The sequence below is a fragment of the Lithobates pipiens genome, unplaced genomic scaffold (assembly GCF_037356315.1).
Source record: "Lithobates pipiens isolate NorthernLeopardFrog02 unplaced genomic scaffold, aLitPip1_a1.2 Scaffold_18, whole genome shotgun sequence".
In the NCBI taxonomy this organism is placed as follows: domain Eukaryota; kingdom Metazoa; phylum Chordata; class Amphibia; order Anura; family Ranidae; genus Lithobates; species Lithobates pipiens.
This window is the reverse complement of record NW_027507758.1, coordinates 266,430,677-266,451,118: the sequence shown is the minus strand read 5'-3', so window position 1 is coordinate 266,451,118 and position 20,442 is coordinate 266,430,677. Positions and strand designations below refer to the sequence as shown.

The window sequence follows — 20,442 nt, the reverse complement described above, 5'->3', positions numbered from 1 at the left end:
GAGTCTTGCTAGATCACAGATCGGAGTAAGCGGTCAATCCCAACCCCTTACCCCATGATCAGCTATCAGCCAAAGACAGCTGATCATGTAATGTAAACAGAGACGTAATCAGAAATTGGCACCGATAGGTGGCACTGCCCATCAGTGTCACCTACCAGTGCCACCTATCAGTGCCCATCAATGCCATCTATCAGTGGTACCTATCAGTAACACCCAGGGCTTGAGTCCTGCAGGAACGCGTGGAAACGGTGTCCCTGCATTTTTTTCACAGCAGGAACGCCGTTCCCTTTGCAGGGCTAGAGCCGCCCGAATGAGATGTATGCATGTGCCCCATAATGTGCCCTGATGTGTCATAATGTGCCAAAGTTTCCCCCATGCCCTGATGTGCCATGTGGCCTGATGTGCCCCATGCCCGGATGGGCCTCGTGCCCTGATGTGCTATGTGCCCCATAATGTGCCCTGATGTGCCACATAATGTGCCCTGATGTGTCTCCTAATGTGCCCCGATGTGCCCCGTGCCCTGATGTGCCCTGTGCCCTGATGTGCCATGTGACCTGATGTGCCCCGTGCCCTGATGTGCCATGTGGCCTGATGTGTCCCATGCCCTGATGTGCCCTGTGCCCTGATGTGTCCCATGTGCCCTGTGCCCTGATGTGCCATGTGGCCTGATGTGCCTGCACCCTTACGTGCTATGTGCCCTGATGTGCTATGTGCCCCATAATGTGCCCTGATGTGCTATGTGGCCCATAATGTGCCATGATGTGCCCTGATGTCCCCTGAGCCCTGATGTACCCCATGGCCTGATGTGCCATGTGCCCTGATGTACTATGTGCCCTGTGCCCTGATGTGCCATGTGGCCTGATGTGCCCCGCACCCTTATATGCTATGTGCCCTGAGGTGCCATGTGCCCCATAATGTGTCCTAAGGTGCTATGTGCCCCATAATGTGCCCTAATGTGCCTTGTGCCCCATAATGTGCCCTGAGGTGCCCCGAGCCCTGATGTGCCCCATGCCCTGATGTGCCATGTGCCCTGTGCCCTAATGTGCTATGTGCCCTGATGTGCTATGTGCCCCATAATGTGCCCCATAATGTGCCCTGATGTGCCATAATGTGCCCTGATGTGATATGTGACCCATAATGTGCCCTGATGTGCCATAATATGCCCCCATGTGTCAATGTTTCCCCATGTCCTGATGTGCCATGTGGCCTGATGTGCCCCATGTCCCGATGTGCGCCATGCCCTTATGTGCTATGTGCCCTGATGTGCTATGTGCCCCATAATGTGCCATAATGTGCCCTGATGTGCCCCGAGCCCTGATGTGCCCCATGCCCTGATGTGCTATGTGCCCTGTGTCCTGATGTGCCATGTGGCCTGATGTGCCCCGCACCCTTATGTGCTATGTGCCCTGATGTGCTATGTGCCCCATAATGTGTCCTGATGTGCCATAATGTGCCAAAGTTTCCCCCATGCCCTGATGTGCCATGTGGCCTGATGTGCCCCATGCCCTTATGTGCCCTGATGTGCTATTGCCCCATAATGTGCCCTGATGTGCTATGTGCCCAAATGTGCCACATAATGTGCCCCAATGTGCCCCATAATGTGCCATAATGTGCCCCGTGCCTTGATGTGCTATGTGCCCTGTGCCCTGATGTGCCCCATGCCCTGATGTGCTATGTGCCCTGATGTGCTATGTGCCCCATAATGTGCCCTGATGTGTCCCGTGCCCTGATATGCCCCGTGCCCTGATGTGCTCGGATGTCCTATTTTTTTTTTGGTGGGGGAGTGGATCTTGGGTGGGAGTTCCCACACTTTTTTCCCCAGGACTTGACCCCTGGTAATACCTATCAGTGCCACCCATCAAGGCCCATCAGTGCCATGTTATCAGTGGCCATCGGTGATGCCTTATCTGTGCCCATCTATACAGCCTTATCTGCCCCCATCGGTGCCACCTTATCTGTGCCTATCAGTGCCCACCAGTGCATCCTATCAGTGCCACCTCATCAGCGCATATCAATGAAGGAGAAAAATTACCTGTTTGCAAAGTTTTATAACATACTATGAAACATGTTTTTTTTATTTTCTAAACTTTCCATCTTTTTTTGTTTGTTTAGCAAAAAATAAAAACTCAAGTGGTGATTAAATACCACAAAAAGAAAGCTCTATTTGTGTGAAAAAAAACCCTAGTTAGACTTACCGGTAACGGTATTTCTACGAGTCTTTCAGGACAGCACCTGGAGAGAGCGCAGCTCCACCCACTTTCCCAGGAAACACTGCAGATCACTTTAAAAGACCGGACACTTCCACCATGGCCTCAGTTGTTCATAGAGTACCTCCGCCATGCTGAAATTAAATAAGCTGAAAACATAGCAATAACACCACATTTATCAAACACAATATAGGGTGGGTCATCGGCGCTGTCCTGAAAGACTCGTAGAAATACCGTTACCGGTAAGTCTAACTAGGGTTTTTCTCCCTTCGTCTTTCAGGACAGCACCTGGAGATGATAAGAGAGTACTTACTCTAGGGAGGGACCACCGCCTGCAGAACCTTTCTGCCAAACGCCTGGTCTGAAGCTGAGAGCAGGTCCAACCTGTAGTGGCGTGTGAAGGTGGTGAAGCTTGTCCACGTAGCCGCTTTACAGATTCGATTCGGAGAGGCTCCTGCTCTTTCCGCCCAGGAAGTTGCTACTGCCTGAGTAGAATGGGCGACAACCCCTGCGGGGGGTTCAACCCCGGATGCACTATAGGTCTCCCTAATAGCCATTCGTAGCCACCTAGCTATAGTATTTTTGGACGCACTATAGCCCTTCCGAGGTCCTGAGAACGCTATGAAAAGGGAGTTTGACTTCCTAAACTCACTTGTGATCTCTAGATAGTGTAATAGACACCTTCTAACATCTAGGGTATGGAAAGATTTCTCTGTAGCGTTTGCAGGTGAAGGACAAAAGGTGGGTAGAACTATTTCTTGCGTCCTATGGAAGGCTGTTGAGACCTTTGGAAGGAAGCCCGGGTCAGTTTTAAGAACAACCCGGTCCGGGAATATGCAACAGAAAGGCTCCACTATTGATAAGGCCTGTAGTTCGCTTACTCTTCTAGCAGATGTAATGGCCACTAAAAGAACCAACTTAAGCGACCACAACCTGAGAGTCGCTGCTGCTGGGGGTTCAAAAGGTTCCTTTGTCAATGCCCGTAGAACCAAGGACAGGTCCCATTTAGGGAAGAACTTAAATGGCACGGGCCTAGCTCTGGCCAGAGCTTTAAAAAATCTAATAATAAGCTGTTCCTGAGATAATCTTCTCTCAAGGAAAACCGATAAAGCAGCCACCTGTGTCTTTAGGGTACTGGCTGCCAACCCTAGTTCCATGCCCTCATGGAGAAATTCAAGAACTGAAAAAATCTCCTGGGGAGGAAATTCCTTTGATAAGCACCAGGAGTTAAACCGTTTCCATGTTTTAAAATAAATTGCCCTAGTAGTATCTTTTCTATTTCCTAGGAGGGTTGTGACTAACTTATCAGATAACCCTTTTCTCTTCAAAATTTGCTCCTCAGTAACCACCCGGTCAAATTGAGTTGCCCGATGTTCGGATGCTGAAGAGGTCCCTGGGTTAGGAGATCCCTTCGAAGCGGAAGAACCCAGTGGGGTCCCACCGCCATCCTCTGTATGGTAGCAAACCATGACCTTTTGGGCCAGAAGGGGGCCACTAGGATTAGACTCGTGGATTCCCCCTGCAATTTCTTTAGAACCAGAGGGATCAATTGAAAGGGGGGAAAAGCGTAGCACAGGTGGAAATCCCACGGGTGTGCTAGGGCATCGAGTCCGCTTGCCTGATCTTGTCTGTTTAAATAGAAGAAGGCCCTCACCTTGTTGTTGCTTCGTGATGCAAATAGGTCTATCTGAGGTAGGCCCCATCTCACAGTCAGCTCTTGAAAAACTTTGTGGTTCAGACTCCATTCAGATTCCCGAACTTTTTCCCTGCTCAGGAAATCTGCTACCACATTCAGGTCCCCTTTGAGGTGCACTGCTGATATGGACCTCAGGTTGCCCTCTGCCCATGACAGAATCTGGCTGGCCAAGGATAGCAGCACCTTGCTCCTTGTGCCCCCCTGCCTTGTTATATATGATACAGCTGTGGCGTTGTCGGAAAGGATCTGGACATGGAGTCCCTGAACCACTCTCTTGAAGGCCCATAGCCCGAGCAGAATGGCCCTGAGTTCCCTCCAGTTGGAGGACCTCCTGGACTCCCTGACTGTCCAGTTCCCCTGGGCCATCTGCCCTTCTAGGTGGGCACCCCACCCCCAGGAGCTTGCATCTGTAGTCAGCCTCAGGTCTACCGGAAAACACCAAAGTAGACCTTTGTCCAGATTTGAGTGATCCCTCCACCACCAGAGCTTTCTCTGGACCTGAGGAGGCATCTTGAATTGTTTCTCCAGGGAGTCCCCGTAGGACCAATTTGTCAGAATTGCCTGTTGGAGCTCCCTTGCATGCAAGCGTGCCCACTGTACCGCGGGAATGGATGATGTGAGGAGGCCCAACACTGACATGGCTGCCCTGACAGAGATAGGCAGGTTTGTCTGGGTCCTCTTCACAGCACTCTTGACCTTTTCTATCTTCTCTACTGGTAGAAAAATCCTTTCCTGCCTGGAGTCGATGGTGTACCCCAGGAATTTTATCGACTGGGATGCAATCATGCTTGATTTTTCCCTGTTTATTAGCCATCCGAGGCCCTCTAAGTGTCTTACTGTTCTCCCCAGGTCCCTCTCCAATAGCTGTTTTGTATTGGCAAAGATTAGAAGGTCGTCCAAGTATGGAACGATTGATATACCTTCTACCCTGAGGGGGGCTAGGGCCTCTGCTACGATCTTGGTAAATATCCTTGGGGATGAGGATAGACCGAACGGGAGAGCTCTGAACTGGAGATGTATCACCGAGCCTCCCGTCCTGAGTGCAAACCTCAGATACTTCTGTGAAGCTATGGCCATGGGCACATGGAGATATGCATCTCTTAAGTCTATGGACGCCATAAAACAGTTTGGCATCAAAAGACTCTTTACCGAGAAGATTGTGTCCATCCTGAATCTTTTGTATTTGATTGATTTGTTTAAAATCTTCAGATTCAGGATCAGTCTGAACTTGCCCGATGGTTTCTTTACAAGAAAAATGTGTGAGTAACAGCCCAATCCCCTCTCCTCGGGGGGAACATCCATGATCACTTTTTGCTGCATCAGTTCCCCCAGAATAGAGATCATGGCTACGGACTTCTCTGAGTCCTGAGGAGCCTGGGTTACGTAAAACCGTGCGGGAGGGGAGTGATCGAATTCCAGTCTGTAACCCCTTTCTATTATACTGAGGATAAACAGACTGTCCGTCACTGACTTCCACTGCGGAAGGAAGGCCTGTAACCTCCCTCCCACAGCTGGAAGACTGTCACTGTTTTTTTGGGTTCGGGGTAGGGGGACGGAATAACACTCCCGACTTGCCCCTTCCCCTCTGAGGCTTCCAGGGCCTCCTATATCCTGTCTCTTTGGTCTCAGAGGTTTTTCGAATAAGCACGAAAATTCTTTGTACTCTGGGGAATCACCTTCTTTTTAGGAGGAAAACCCTTCTTTTTGTCAGCCGTTCTATCCTGAATGGCTTCGAGGTCAGGGCCGAATACCAAGTCGCCCTCGAACGGAAGACCACATAACTTGGCTTTTGAGGCAGTATCTCCTGCCCATGTCTTAACCCATAAGGCCCTACGGGCTGAGATTATAAGGGCTGAGGATCTGGCTGACATTTTAATTGACTCTGCCGAGGCATCCGCCATATACCCTACTGCCTTTAAGAGAACAGGCAAAGTATCGAGCAGGTCCTTTCTAGGTGTTCCTGCCTCAATATGATCTTTTAGCTGTTCTAGCCAGTGCTCTAAATTTCTGGCTACTACAGTTGAAGCCATTGCTGGCTTGAGGTTTGCTAATGTTGAGTCCCAGGCCTTCCTTAGCAGGGAATCAGCTCTTTTGTCCATGGGATCCTTGAGGATACCCATGTCCTCGAACGCAAGATCCGTATTCCTTGAGACCTGGGAAAAGGCTGTGTCGAGCTTAGGTTTCTTGTTCCACACCTGTGAGCTATCCTCCTCAAAGGGGAACCTGCGTTTGAGAGACCTAGAAAAGAAAGGAGGCCTCTCAGGGTCTCTCCATTCCTTCTTGACAGTTTCGGATAGAAACTTATGCACAGGGAAAACTCTGCGTTTCACCTCGCCCAAACCCTGAAACATCTTGTCTTGTAGTGACAGTTGGGCCTTATCCTCTGTGATATTTAGAGTCGTGTGGATATTTTTCAGTAAGTCATCCACCTCCTCCAAGGATAACTTATACCGGGATGAAGAAGCGGAAGCCTCCTTTGCTTCCTCTGCCTCCTCCTCTGAAACAGAGGACATAGCGTGTTCCTCCTCCTCCTCTTCCCAGTCACTGCCCCCCCTGGGTGCAGGTGCTGATGAGTGAGAACGGGGCGCTGAGCTACCGCCCGCAGCTGGGCGTCTGTCTAAATAAGACCGGAAAGATTCGAAAGTGTCTGTTAATTCTTTCCTGAAAGAACTTAGTAGCTCTCCCTGCTGAGACGCAGGGGTACTGGAGGCTGCTTCTTCGTTGACTAAGTTGCTTATGCAGGACCTGCATAGCACCTTAGTCCAAGAATCTTTTAGAACATTTCTACATGATGGGCACCTCCTCTTGCTAGGAGGGGACACATGCTTGGTCTTTTCTTTTGCTTTCTGAAATATACCAAGAAAAAAGATGCCAAACCTGAGTTACAAAACACAAGTAGCACAGGAAAATATGCTGCCAAATAGAACAGATTCTAACTGATTTCACATTCTATTTGCTCTTCAGCCAGTGAATCCCCCCACAGACTCACTAAACAAACATTGAAAGCATTATTCCTACATAACATTTCTAGGAAAACAATGCTGCAGGCTTCCCCAAGTCAGGAAGGGAGAAAAAACAAACAAGCTCTAACAGTAATGACAGAGACCGCTGTCTCTGCTTACCTGAGCCTGGCTGACAATTGTGGCTCCTGCTCCTGCCACCGCCGATTGATCCTCCTCCATCGTCAGTGAGGATCGAATGGCGTCTGGGCGCTTTATCTGTTTGAATTCCGCGCCTCCCGGAAGTGATGTCAGCCGAGGAGACCGGCCCCCTCTCCCTGCGTTCCAGCGGCCGGAACCGGAAGCCGCGTCGCGCCGTCGAAAGTTCCGCCCCCGGCCGGAAATGACGCACTCGCCATCCGGACCCGGAAGGCATGAGCCTGACGAACGGCGCGAGATATGAATCTCGGCCGCGTACCAAACCCAGCCGCCGGTCTAAGGAAGGAGGAACCTCCACAGCCTGACCCCCCTGGGTATGAAGGAGAGCGGGCACCGAAGCGACCCCCGCGCGTGAAGGGAGGAAGCTTGGCCAGGTCTGTACCAACCGCGCAACAGTGGCATGCCTCAAACCCTCCCCACCTGGAGAGAGCGCAGCACCCCTTGGTTCCCTGCAGCGCTTCCACCATGGCCGGAGGAAACACTACAACTGAGGCCATGGTGGAAGTGTCCGGTCTTTTAAAGTGATCTGCAGTGTTTCCTGGGAAAGTGGGTGGAGCTGCGCTCTCTCCAGGTGCTGTCCTGAAAGACGAAGGGAGAAAATTATAAAACTTTCATTTGGGTACCGTGTTGCATGACCGCACAGTTGCCATTCAAAGAGCGACAGCGATGAAAGCTGAAAATTGGTTTGGGCAAGAGGGGGGTTTAAGTGCTCAGTAAGCAAGTGGTAAAATCCCATATGTGTTTCATTTGGGGTCTCCATCCTATTTGGAATCTGAAACTGAGGCAAGGGTATATTTTTAAGTAAGGACACACAGCATCAAGACCTGAGGTTCCAAGCTTCCATTCTATTGAAAAATAAAGACTTAATTTTTAACTGTCCCTGAGTTCACCAGTAAAAGTAATATTCTACATACTGATCTGCTCACAAGAAGTCCAAATGAAAACAATACCCAAAAGGGGCTTTTGGGGAGGACCGCCGAGTAGCGTCTTGCCTACTGACTATGGACCTTGGCATTTGAGGTGGCTGTATTCTATGGGAGGTGTGTGCTTGGGGGAACTTTGGAGTAGTTTTACTTTGGATTCAATGTCTCCCCAAAACACATAGACTTTGAGAACTGGGAACCCCGGATACAGATTTGGGGCCTCTGTGCCCAACAGCATTGACTGCTTCACCCCTTTCCTAGACTCAGAGGCTCAAAGCAGATGTTAATATAATCAGCTCAAAATCCGATGCTGATGTCTCCTGCTGTTATGTGTAATTTGTTTATTAAGGTGTTATGTGTTTTCTGTTAAGTCTTTCTCCCGTTGTTTATTGAGTCACCTATTTTTTTCTGTCTCTTTTCTAATCCTCCTGATGTGATTAGTCTGGTGTAAACTTTACCTCATTACCTAACCATTTTGGGGTGTTTACCTCAATGTGTGATATTTGTTTTTATTGTTCATGTGGGGACTGCCTTTGTTTTTGAAGTGTATAAAAACTGTATTTTGGTTCCATAAAGTGTTTCCTTTGTTTTTTACCTCAATATCATGTCTATATATGACACTTGGGTAAAGGGCTGGAAGGCAGGGGACACTGTATGGCGAAGGCACCCAGGCAGGGTGCCAGGTTGTCTGTCACAATCCCTAGCCCAGATATAGGCCCTAAACTGAGTCTTAAACATCACCCTTTACCTAAACCCACCCAAAAACCTTTGCATGGCCCAACGCCAAAACGTTATCCGTAACCTGAACCTTACCCCCTAAATTAAAGCCCAATTCCAATTAATAAACACCCTTTGACGCACCAGACCAAACAGAGGGTTGCAGGCAGACACATGTGAACATCTTGCAAGCACTGGCTTCTCAAAGAGAAACAGATTTTAACCACTTCCCACCCGGCCAATGCACATATACGGCCGGGTGGGAGCCGTCTACTTCTGATAGGACGTTCAGGAATGTCCATCAGGAGGAGCGGGATCGCGCGCGCGCGTGCCCGCGCAGCGGCGCGATCCCGATGCGCCCGTGTCACCGGGACACGGCGCATCTCAGATCGGCAGGAGGGCTCTGTGATTGGCCCTCCTGATCACATGACGGGCGTGTCCAATCACGGCTCCTCCTCTCCTCACACAGAAGTCATCGCTGAGGAGAGGAGAGCAGATTGCTGCAGCCGGCTGATGATCAGTGAGTATGAGCTGTTTTTTACAGCTTTTTACTCACTGATCTTCAGTCTAGTGTAAACACACAACACACCACACAGTGTAAACACAGTCCCCACATATGTCCCCATAACACATGTCCCCAAAACATACAAGTCCCCAAAAAATAAAAACACATGTCCCTAATAATAATAAAAACATGTCCCCCACATATGTCCCACTAAAATCACTTGTCCCAATGATTATGTGCACACATATGTACGTGATCACCTGCACACATATATACATGATCATTTGCGTACATATGTCCGTGATCACACAAACCAATTATTATACACTTAACGGATTTTTTTTTACCAAAAACATGTAGCAGAATACATTTTGGCTTAAATTTATGACAAAATTTGATTTTATTGGATTTCTTTTAAAATAGAAAAAAGAAAATATTGTTTTTTTCCCAAATTTCCGCTTTTTTGCGCTTATATCGCAAAAAATAAAAAACAGAGTCGTGAATAAAGACCACCAAAATAAATCTCTATTTGTGCGAACAAAATGATAAAAATTTCATTTGGGTACAGTGTAGCATGACCGCGCAATTGTCACTGAAAGCGCTAGAGCGATGAAAGCTGAAAATTGGGCTGGGAAGGAAGGGGGCGAAAGTGCCCTGTATTGTAGTGGTTAAAGAAGATGTTTTAAACATTATAATTCTGGTGACAGCTGATGGTGTCTACATGACACCCATCGAAATGGAAATGTATGTCCATCCATATAGTATGACTGATGTCCAACAATGAACTCTCCCTTTATCTGAAAACTATCATGTGATTGTAGTGACACTGAAGCAAACCGTAATGATTTGGGGAAATTTTTACTAAATTAACACAAAACACAGAATTGCTAAACTTTTAAACAAGATTGTTTTGAGGTTCTATTTGACTCACTGAAACTGTTCTGTCTACAACAGATTTCTATCAGCACAGCTGAGAGTGATGCAATGCTTTAAATGTAAAAAGAAGACTAGAGCTCCACCTGCTGGTTGAATCGGAGACATCATTTTTTGCTGTACAGTATTTACCAGAATAAAAAAAAGTTGAGAATATATTTTTAAAGTTTTTATTTTTTTAATTCTGACCACAGCCAACATAAAAAGGAAATATGTACACATGCTCCATACTTTCCTTGTAAAGATAGACAAGTATTACATCAGCAATGACACATGTAAGATATTTTGAATTTATATTCTTTTCTCCGCACTACAAACATGTTGTAAAATATACACAAAAAGTGAACCCATGTAATGAATTATTAAACTGCAGAGAGTTGGTATTTTAGGTTGGACATTTTTTTTCTTAGTCATCAAACACTCAGATAAACACTATTTTGCTATCTAAAGCTATGCAACAATATTAAGAACTTCAGACTAAACATTTCCTCTATTGTAAATTTTGCAGTAAATATACCAAGATAAAGATGTACATCTTCAATAAAGAACCCAAAGCGCTCAGAAGATTGTAAGATTATTATGTTTAGTAAAACTTTTTGCATCCGCATCTTTTACCTTGTGTATTTTCCCAGCAAGCTCTCTTCAATGTATATTAATGCCCAAGTCAAACAAGACAAAACAAAACACACCATTTTCTTTATTCTCAAATATCAGGACTAAAAACAAGACGTTTCAAATTAATCAGCTAGATTTGGTTGAAATAATTGAAGTACCTCATTTGTATTAACACACTATGTAACACCAAGTTCCATATGGAATGGTGCATTTCTTCAAAAATATAAATAAAGAATAAAACATTTTTTTATTTAAAGTTGGTTTCCTGAGTATCTAGACTTACACAGTCTGGTGTATGGGAGACCATCATGTGGGTATGAACATATAGGCATAACAAGCAGGTGTTGGTCCAACATACAGTAGGTGTTGGATCCAATCATACACACCAGTGTGGGTTCTGCCTGGTTCTCATCCTATAAAGCATTGTACACACGATCGGAGAATCCGTCGGAATGTGTCCTATCGGACCGTGTCATCGGATAATCAGACTGTGTGTGGTATGCATCGGACTGATTCCGTCTGAATCTCCGTCGGACCCAATTTTCCAACATGTTGGAAATATTTCCCGACCAACTGGGCCGGTCGGACCTAATCCGATCATCTGTAGAGCATTTTGATTGGACCAAGTGCCACGCATGCTCAGATCAAATTCCTACATCAAAGCTATTGGCTACTAGCCTGAATGTAGTCCCATCATAACGAAATTACGTCATCACGTTCTGAAAGATCGGATTTTTCGCCAACTTTGTCCGACCGTGTGTATGCAACAGTTTCGGACAAGATCCGACGGACAAAATCCGACGGGCAGAATCCGACGGATTTGGTTGTGGAAATCTCCGACCGTGTGTACAGGGGCTTAGTGGGGATGAGCTTGATGTTCCAGTCGAACATCAGGTGTTTGCCCGTTAGCTGAACAGTGAATATTACGGGGGGTTCGTGTCAAATTCGAGCACCGTGAAACACCCCATAATGCACTGCAAGATCGCAGTGCATTGATGTCTGATGATTGGCCAAAGCATGCACTTGCCCTGCATGCTTTGGCCAATCACAGCATGCTCTGCCGTGAGAACTATAATTGACCAAAGGCAATGAATAAATCAGTGTGAGTCTCCCCTCCCAGTCCATATGAGGCTCTTTGGGTCTGGTATGGATATTAAGGGGAACACCAGGCCACACCATATAAGGCTGCTTACATAGCGGTCGTGTATAGTGTGCACGACTGTGGACAGAGATAGATTGAGCTAGATTAGGCAGTCAGGTTAGCTAGTTAGTGACAGTGTATTTAATATATATATATATATATGTATATTCTGCATTTAGTGTAGACTAGATATTCAGTGTAGACTCTATATTCAGTCAGTACAGGCAGTGTAGCATATATGCAAACATTCTACCAAGCAGTGTAGAATGAGTGGCCGCTACATACTTAGTGAATATGCTAATAATACACAATCTCAACTCAAATGTATCCAATAAAGTATACACATAACATAAATAACATTGATTTTTACCACTTTAAACTATAATAGCAACACCCTGTGAAGTGAATAGTTGCTACAAATTATATGAATGAATAAATGAAGTGTCCAGTTTTTAAACACAAAAAGTCCAAAGTTCATTAGATGGTGACTAGTGAATCAATTATAATTCATAAAGACTTCCAGAAACACTCCTCTACAACACCGCCGTGACTGTGACTTCAATCCCCCTATGTGCACACACTCACCAGCTGTTTATACCTCACACTGCCGTGTTTGGCTATAGATGCTTAAACCCTCTTTTCACAGGGATGAAGAGTGACAGATCTTCAGGAGTCAGTCAGAGGCAAATACATCATGATGATTAAGTAAATTCTATGACAAAACATGTAGGTGGCGTGGCTATAGAGCGATCATTGAGGTAGACACGGACCGCTGACCAACATACCCCGAGTGGCTACCTTGCTATCTCCTAAGCCCTGAGTCTTCCGTGGCCCTCCATTATCCAGCTACTTTGGTCTTGGAGTGCTGTGCAATTTGTTTATGGCGTGCCTTTGCTATTCCACATGTGAGTGCAATACAGTGAAATTTTATGAGATTAAAGTGTGTGAAGGTTTTACACTATCAGAGACTGTGCTTTTTCCATTTACATGTGGAGTGTGTAAAGAGGATTAATCGGGAGCTGTGCATTTGCCTCTGACTGACACCTGAAGATCTGTCACTCTTCATCCCTGTGAAAAGAAGGTTTAAGCGTCTATAGCCAAACACGGCAGTGTGAGGCATAAACAGCTGGTGAGTGTGTGTACATAAGGGGATTGAAGTCACAGTCACAGTGGTGTGGTGGAGAAGTGTTTTTTGGAAGTCTTTATGAATTATAATTGATTCACTGGTCACCATCTAATGAACATTGGACTTTTTGTGTTTAAAAACTGGACACTTTATTTATTTATTCATTCATATAATTTGTTGCAACTATTCACTTCACAGGGTGTTGCTATTATAGTTTAAAGTGGTAACAATCAATGTTATTTATGTTATGTGTATACTTTATTGGATACATTTGAGTTGAGATTGTGTATTATTAGCATATTCACTGAGTATTTAGCGCCACTCATTCTACACCGCTTGGTAGGATTTTCTTTATTTATTTATTTAGAGTGGCAGCAAATTTTGTTTTGTTTTTTAGTGTAAGCGCAGTGGTGATACACAGGTGTGAGGGCGGAAGTGTGTATTATTGTTTTTGTTTTAGTGTAGCATATATAACACAGAGTATTGAAGTGGTTAAGGGGAAATCTGCGACGATTTTTTTTAAAAAATGGCATGGGGGCCCCAAAATCCATACCAGACCCTTATGCAAGCAGCCATGGCAGGCCAGGCCGACCGAGAGTCCCCCCGAACCATACCAGGCCACTTGCCCTCAACATGGGGAAGGTGCTTTGGGCTCCCCCCAAAGCACCTTATCCCCATGTTGATGGGGACAAGGGCCTCATCCCCAGAACCTTTGCCCTTGCCCAATGGCTTCATCCCCACAACCCTTGCTTTTTTTCTTCTATTGTTCAGGTCCAAGTGCCGCAAATTAGCCACTTGGCGACCGGCGCATGCCGATGTATGTCGGCAGAATGGCACAGACAGGCAAATGAACGTACAGGTACAGTGGTGTGAAAAAGTGTTTGCCCCCTTCCTCATTTCCTGTTCCTTTGCATGTTTGTCACACTTAAGTGTTTCGGAACATCAAACCAATTTAAACAATAGTCAAGGACAACACAAGTAAACACAAAATGCAATTTGTAAATGAAGGTGTTTATTATTAAAGGTGAAAAAAAATCCAAACCATCATGGCCCTGTGTGAAAAAGTGATTGCCCCCTAAACCTAATAACTGGTTGGACCACCTTTAGCAGCAACAACTGCAACCAAGCGTTTGCGATAACGTGCAATGAGGCTTTTACAGCGTCCTGGAGGAATTTTGGCCCACTCATCTTTGCAGAATTGTCCTAATTCAGTTACATTAGAGGGTTTTCGAGCATGAACGGCCTTTTTAAGGTCATACCACAACATCTCAATAGGATTCAGGTCAGGACTTTGGCTAGGCCACTCCAAAGTCTTCATTTTGTTTTTCTTCAGCCATTCGGTGGTGGACTTGCTGGTGTGTTTAGGATCATTGTCCTGCTGCAGAACCCAAGTTCGTTTCAGCTTGAGTACACGAACAGATGGTCGGACATTCTCCTTCAGGATCTCTTGGTAGACAGCAGAATTCATAGTTCCTTTTATCACGGCAAGTCTTCCAGGTCCTGAAGCAGCAAAACAGCCCCAGACCATCACACTACCACCACCATATTTTACTGTTGGTATAATGTTCTTTTTATGAAATGCAGTGTTCCTTCTACGCCAGATATACTTGGACACACACCTTCCAAAGAGTTCCACTTTTGTCTCATCGGTCCACAGAATGTTGTCCCAAAAGTCTTGGGGATCATCAAGATGTGTTGTGGAGAAATTGAGACGAGCTTTGATGTTCTTTTTGCTCAGCAGTGGTTTTCTCCTTGGAACTCTGCCATGCAGGCCATTTTTGCCCAGTCTTTTCCTGATGGTGGAGGCATGAACGCTGACCTTAACTGAGGCAAGTGAGGCCTGCAGTTCCTTGGACGTTGTTGTGGGGTCTTTTGTGACCTCTTGGATGAGTCGTCGCTGCGCTCTTGGGGTAATTTTGGGCGGCCGGCCACTCCTGGGAAGGTTCACCACTGTTCCATGTCTTCGCCATTTGTGGATAATGGCTCTCACTGTGGTTCGCTGGATTCCCAAAGCTTTGGAAATGGCTTTATAACCCTTTCCAGACTGATAGATCTCAATTACTTTCTTTCTCAATTGTTCCTGAATTTCTTTGGGTCTCGGCATGATGTGTAGCTTTTAAGGATCTTCTGGTGGACCTTACTGTGTCAAGCAGCTCCTATTTAAGTGATGCCTTGATTGTGAACAGGTGTGGCAATAATCAGGCCTGGGTGTGGCTAGAGAAATTGAACTCAGGTGTGGACAACCACAGTTATAGTATGTTTTAACAAGGGGGGCAATCACTTTTTCACACAGGGCCATGATGGTTTGGATTTTTTTTCACCTTTAATAATAAACACCTTCATTTACAAATTGCATTTTGTGTTTACTTGTGTTGTCCTTGACTATTGTTTAAATTGGTTTGATGTTCCGAAACACTTACGTGTGACAAACATGCAAAGGAACAGGAAATGAGGAAGGGGGCAAACACTTTTTCACACCACTGTACTTCCCTTTAAATTTGGCGCCGTGCCATCATGTGCTCGCCACCAGCGGGACTTCCATGAGTCCGATCGCGGGACCCGTTGACTCAATCACCGCGGGGATACCCGTGATCATCTCATGGGGAGGAAGAACGGGGAGATGCTAATGTAAACAAGCATCTCCCCATTCTGCCTAGTGACAGTGTCACTGATCTCTGCTCCCTCTGATCAGAGCAGAGATGAGGTACATATTATACACAGTCACGCCCCCCCCCCCCACAGTTAGAAACACACCCCAGGGCTCACTTAACCCCTACACTGCCACCTAGTGGTTAACCCCTTCACTGCCAGTGTCATTTACACATGAATCAGTGCATTTGTATGGCACCGATTGCTGTATAAATGACAATGGTCCCAAAAATGTCCGATGGGTCCGACCATAATGTCGCAGTTATGATAAAAATCACTGATCGCCACCATTACTAGTAAAAAAAAAAATATTAATAAAAATGCCCTATTTTGTAAACGCTATAATTTTTGTGCAAACCAATCAATAAACGCTTATTGCAATGTTTTTTATCAAGAATATGTAGAAGAATACATATCGGCCTAAACTGAGGCAAAAAAACGTTTTTTTATATATTTTTGGGGGATATTTATTATAGCAAAATGTAAAAAAAAGAATAAGTTTTTTTCAAAATTGTCGCTCTTTTTTGTTTATAGCGCAAAAAATAAAAACCACAGCATTGATCAAATACCACTAAAAGAAAGCTCTATTTGTGGGAAAAAAGGACCACAATTTTGTTTGGGAGCCACATTGCATGAACGTGCAATTGTTAGTTAAATTGATGCAGTGCCAAAACGCAAAAAGTGCTCTGGTCTTTGGCCTGCAAAATGGTCCGGGGCTTAAGTGGTTAAAGTGGGAGTTCCGCCGTTTTTTTTTTTTTTTAAAAAGCCAGCAGCTACAAATACCGCAGCTGCTGACTTTTAAAATAAGGACACTTACCCGCCCAGTGCGCCCGCGATGTCGGCACCCAAAGCCGATCTCTCGATCGTCTCTCGGGTGCTGCCGCCACCATCTTGGGTATGGGAATCAGGAAGTGGAGCTTTGCGGCTTCATTTCCCAGTTCCCTACTGTGCATACGCGAGTCGCTCTGTGCAATAAGGATGGTCCCCGCCGTGTGTTTCCCAGCAGACAGCGGGGGACCTGCGGAAAGGGGCGTAAATATCTGTAGATTCTGCGGATATCTATGCCGGAAGTGGGTGCAGATACCTGTACTGTACAGGTACCTGCACCCCCCTCCCCCCTGAAAGGTGCCAATTGTGGCGCCGGAGGGGGGAGGGTTCCAATGAGCGGAAGCTCCACTTTAGGGTGGAGCTCCGCTTTAAAGATGGATGGACATCGCGGGACACTTTTTTTTTTTAAATAAAGAAATTGTTAAAAATTGTCTCCTGTCTTTACTTTTTTGACACTTTTTTGGTGAATGGGTAGGAGTACAATGTACCCCATACCCATTCACATGGGGGGGCTGAGATCTGGGGGCCCCCTTGTTAAAGAGGGTTTCCAGATTCCGATAAGCCCCCGTCCTCAGACCCCCACAACCACTGAGCAAGGGTTGGGGGGAAAAGGCCCTTGTCCCCATCAACATGGCGACAAGGTGATTTGGGGGGGCCCCAAAGCAGTCTCCCCATGTTGAGGGCAAGTGGCCTAGTATGGTTCAGCAGGGGGGGGGGCTCACCTAAAAACTCTCCCAGCAACCAGCATCCAGCATCAGGCAGAAACAAATTACTGGGGTCTGCTGGTTGCTGGGAGACACCCGCTGATGGACACTGGAATTAAAACCCTTCTCCCAGGGAGCCACAGTGCCACCAGCAGGTGATCCAGATTCTGACAGTTCATTCCCCCTTAAGAAGTGTTGACTGAATGACTGAGATTGGAAGCATTCAGCAAGCTCCATTTTATAGATAATTTAGCCCCATTTTTGACTAAGACCCTAAAGAGATTTTTCACTTTTCCCCCAATAGGTGTATGCTGTACTCATATAGACCACCTCGCTCTCCTTTGTATTCCTACATTATTATAGGTCAGTGCACATCAGATTCCAACTTCATCCTAGTGTCACAGATTGTCAATGATGACCTAGAGGCATTCGTACAGTATGTGCACAGAAATATTGTGGGGGAAAACAAGTCCACTAAGTTGTTTCAACAAAGAGGTATGAGAGTTTAAGTGTTTTAATGAGAGGCAGTAATCTGTAAAATATCTATTTAACTCTTTTGTACTGAATCTCCAGACAGTTTGGTGTGAGGATCAGTTATCAACCTTGACAACTTTTATCTATGTATATTTTCAGTGATTAAGGATGTTTTACTGTTACTTCTTTTTTCAGTATAAAATAGAGGAAAAAGAGAAAATGCATCATTAGGAAATGTGTAAATACGGAGATAACTGTTGGAAATAAGCTCACCTCTTTCTTTGTTTTGCTTGGCTGTAGCTTTATGGCTCCTTGGTGGCAAACTCTCCCCATGGTTGTTGTCATGTAAGTGTGCTACCTCTTTAGAATCATCATCTTTCAGAAGGACCTAAAGAGCAAATATGAAAGCTATAACCCATGTGATTCGAAACAAAGGTGCAGAGTATACTCTATAAAATGCATGGAACAAAATTTATTTACAGAAATTTTCCATTCCATTTGCATAAGGAATAAAGCTGTTTGTAACAGCTCTAAGATGAATGGAGTACAGTACTTATGTCATGAGAAAAAAAACATAACCTTGGTGCCTTCAAAAAGTTGATTGTTGAGCCTTGAGATAATCTTTGACTTTTGCCAATAACCTTTTATCCTGCATGAAAGCTACTCCAATACCATTACAGCACAATTAAAAAAAAAATCCACAAAATATACATTTTATAAAGACCCAAATAATATAATTTACTATTACACAATTCTAAAATTGTAACTGATCAGACAAAGGTAGAAACTCAAATATGGTTTCTAATATTAGCTAGCTATACTTTACTTAAAAAACCTCCTCCTGTTCCAGCAAGTACCCGATGAGTTTGGGTATATGCGATGGAGGCGTTGGGGTGTATAGTATATTCTGTGCAGGATTTTGAATTGTATTAACTTGTCCCCAGTTGCGACTAGTGGTTGTAATGGGTAGTCCCATATGTCTTCCCAGTCTTCACTGTCCAGCTCCTGCACCTCCGCCTGCCACAGGTTCCACAGCCCATCCACTCCAACCTGAATGGATGGCAGCAGTGCCCGGTATATTTGAGATAGTGGCTTAGAGAGATTAGGATAATTTAGCAGAGTTTTGAGATCGTCAAGCTCCACCCGGAGCTGAACCGATTTAAATTGTGAGTTGAAGGCGTGACGGAGCTGCAGGAACCTGAAACAGAAAGAATTTGGGAGCTGAAATTTGTGTTTCAGTCTGTCAAAGGAAAACAACCCCAAAACATCGCATAAATCCTTCAAATAGTTGATGTAGAGAATGAAATTCTTTCAGCCTGGGATTACATTAAAGCAGTGTGTTAGGGGACCATATGCATTTTACCAGGTTAGGCTTTACTACCACTGTGTGCCAACTGGGTGTAATCCTGGACTCTGACCTCTCCTTTGGCCACCACATCCAATCAAAGGCTAAATTCAGCCGCCTTAACCTCCGCAACATCTCCAGAATTCAACCCTTCCTGACTAATGACACCACAAAGCAACTTATTCACTCCTTTATTATTTCCAGCCTTGACTAATGACTACTGCAACTCTCTCCTTAATGGCCTACCCTTGTGCAGGCTATCCCCCCTTCAGTGTAATATGAATGCTGCTGCTAGACTAATACACCTCACTAATTGATCTGTGACTGCTGCCCCTCTTTGCCAATCCCTTCACTGGCTTTCCCTACCCCACCGTATACAATTCAAAATGCTAACTACAACATACAAGGTCATCCACAACATCGCCCCCAGCTACATCATCAACCTCATCTGCAGATATCGCCTAAATTGCCCCCTCCGCTCCTCCCAGGACCTCCTGCTCTCTAGCTCCCTTATTATCTCCTCTCATGCTCGCCTTCAGGACTTCTCCAGAGCCTCTCCCTTCTCTGTAATTCCCTGCCCCAGTATATCCGTTCTGCCCCTAACCTGTCCACCTTTAGGACATCCCTGAAAACTCACTTATTCAGGTACCCCACACCCACCTAACAACTGTACCCGAGCCATTCCCTGCATCTATTACCTTTAGCACCACTACCCCCTCCCTTTAGAATGTAAGCTCTACGAGCAGGGCCCACATGTGCCTTTTGTATTGAACTGTACTATAATTGTGCCGTTCCACCTCTACATTGTAAACTTTGAGTACTGTTGGCGCTATATAAATCATGAATAATAATAATAACTAACAGTTCTTGAGCATTTTCTCTGAATTATTCTTTGCAGTGGCATGTATAGTTAATTGATAGTACTTTATGATCAATCCTCAGTGCACTACATTTCCCCAGTTTGTGGTAACGAACAAAATACAACTCCTGCAATTACAAATCCTGTACTTTGCAAAACCTTGGACCTTGAACCTGAGGACACAAATTGATTTTCTTGAAAATCTTTTAAAAGGCCATTTGCTTTGTAATACTCCTACTTACCCAAATCAGTGTTTGCATACACTGTAAAATGCAGAAGTGGGAGTCACTAAAGCTGCCCATACACTGATGGATTTTCTGATATACCAGCCAAAATTCAAGCAGAGGTTGGGCTTGTTGACACACTTCCTTTCAACATTCTGCAATCTGAAAATCAAAGCAGTAGGGTGGATTCTCATCTGAACAGTGTCTGCAGCTAATCAGCTCAAGTCACTGTTTGGCAGTGCCTACTATATTCTGACAGCTGCCAGTGCTGCCTATCAAAATATAAAAACCTCAGCATTTTCCTATCCACCCTATATAAAGAGGGGGTAGGAATCGGA

At 45.4% G+C, this 20,442-nt stretch overlaps 1 protein-coding gene across 1 annotated transcript in view; it reads right to left on the bottom strand.

Annotated features, from left to right (window-relative positions):
- Positions 1 to 20,442, bottom strand: part of THEMIS (thymocyte selection associated) — a 157,191-nt gene that overhangs the window by 25,518 nt on the left and 111,231 nt on the right. Inside the window, exon 5 of the mRNA XM_077486925.1 lies at positions 17,950 to 18,064. Coding sequence (XP_077343051.1) covers positions 17,950 to 18,064 — 115 coding nt within the window. The remainder of the gene's footprint in view (positions 1 to 17,949; positions 18,065 to 20,442) is intronic.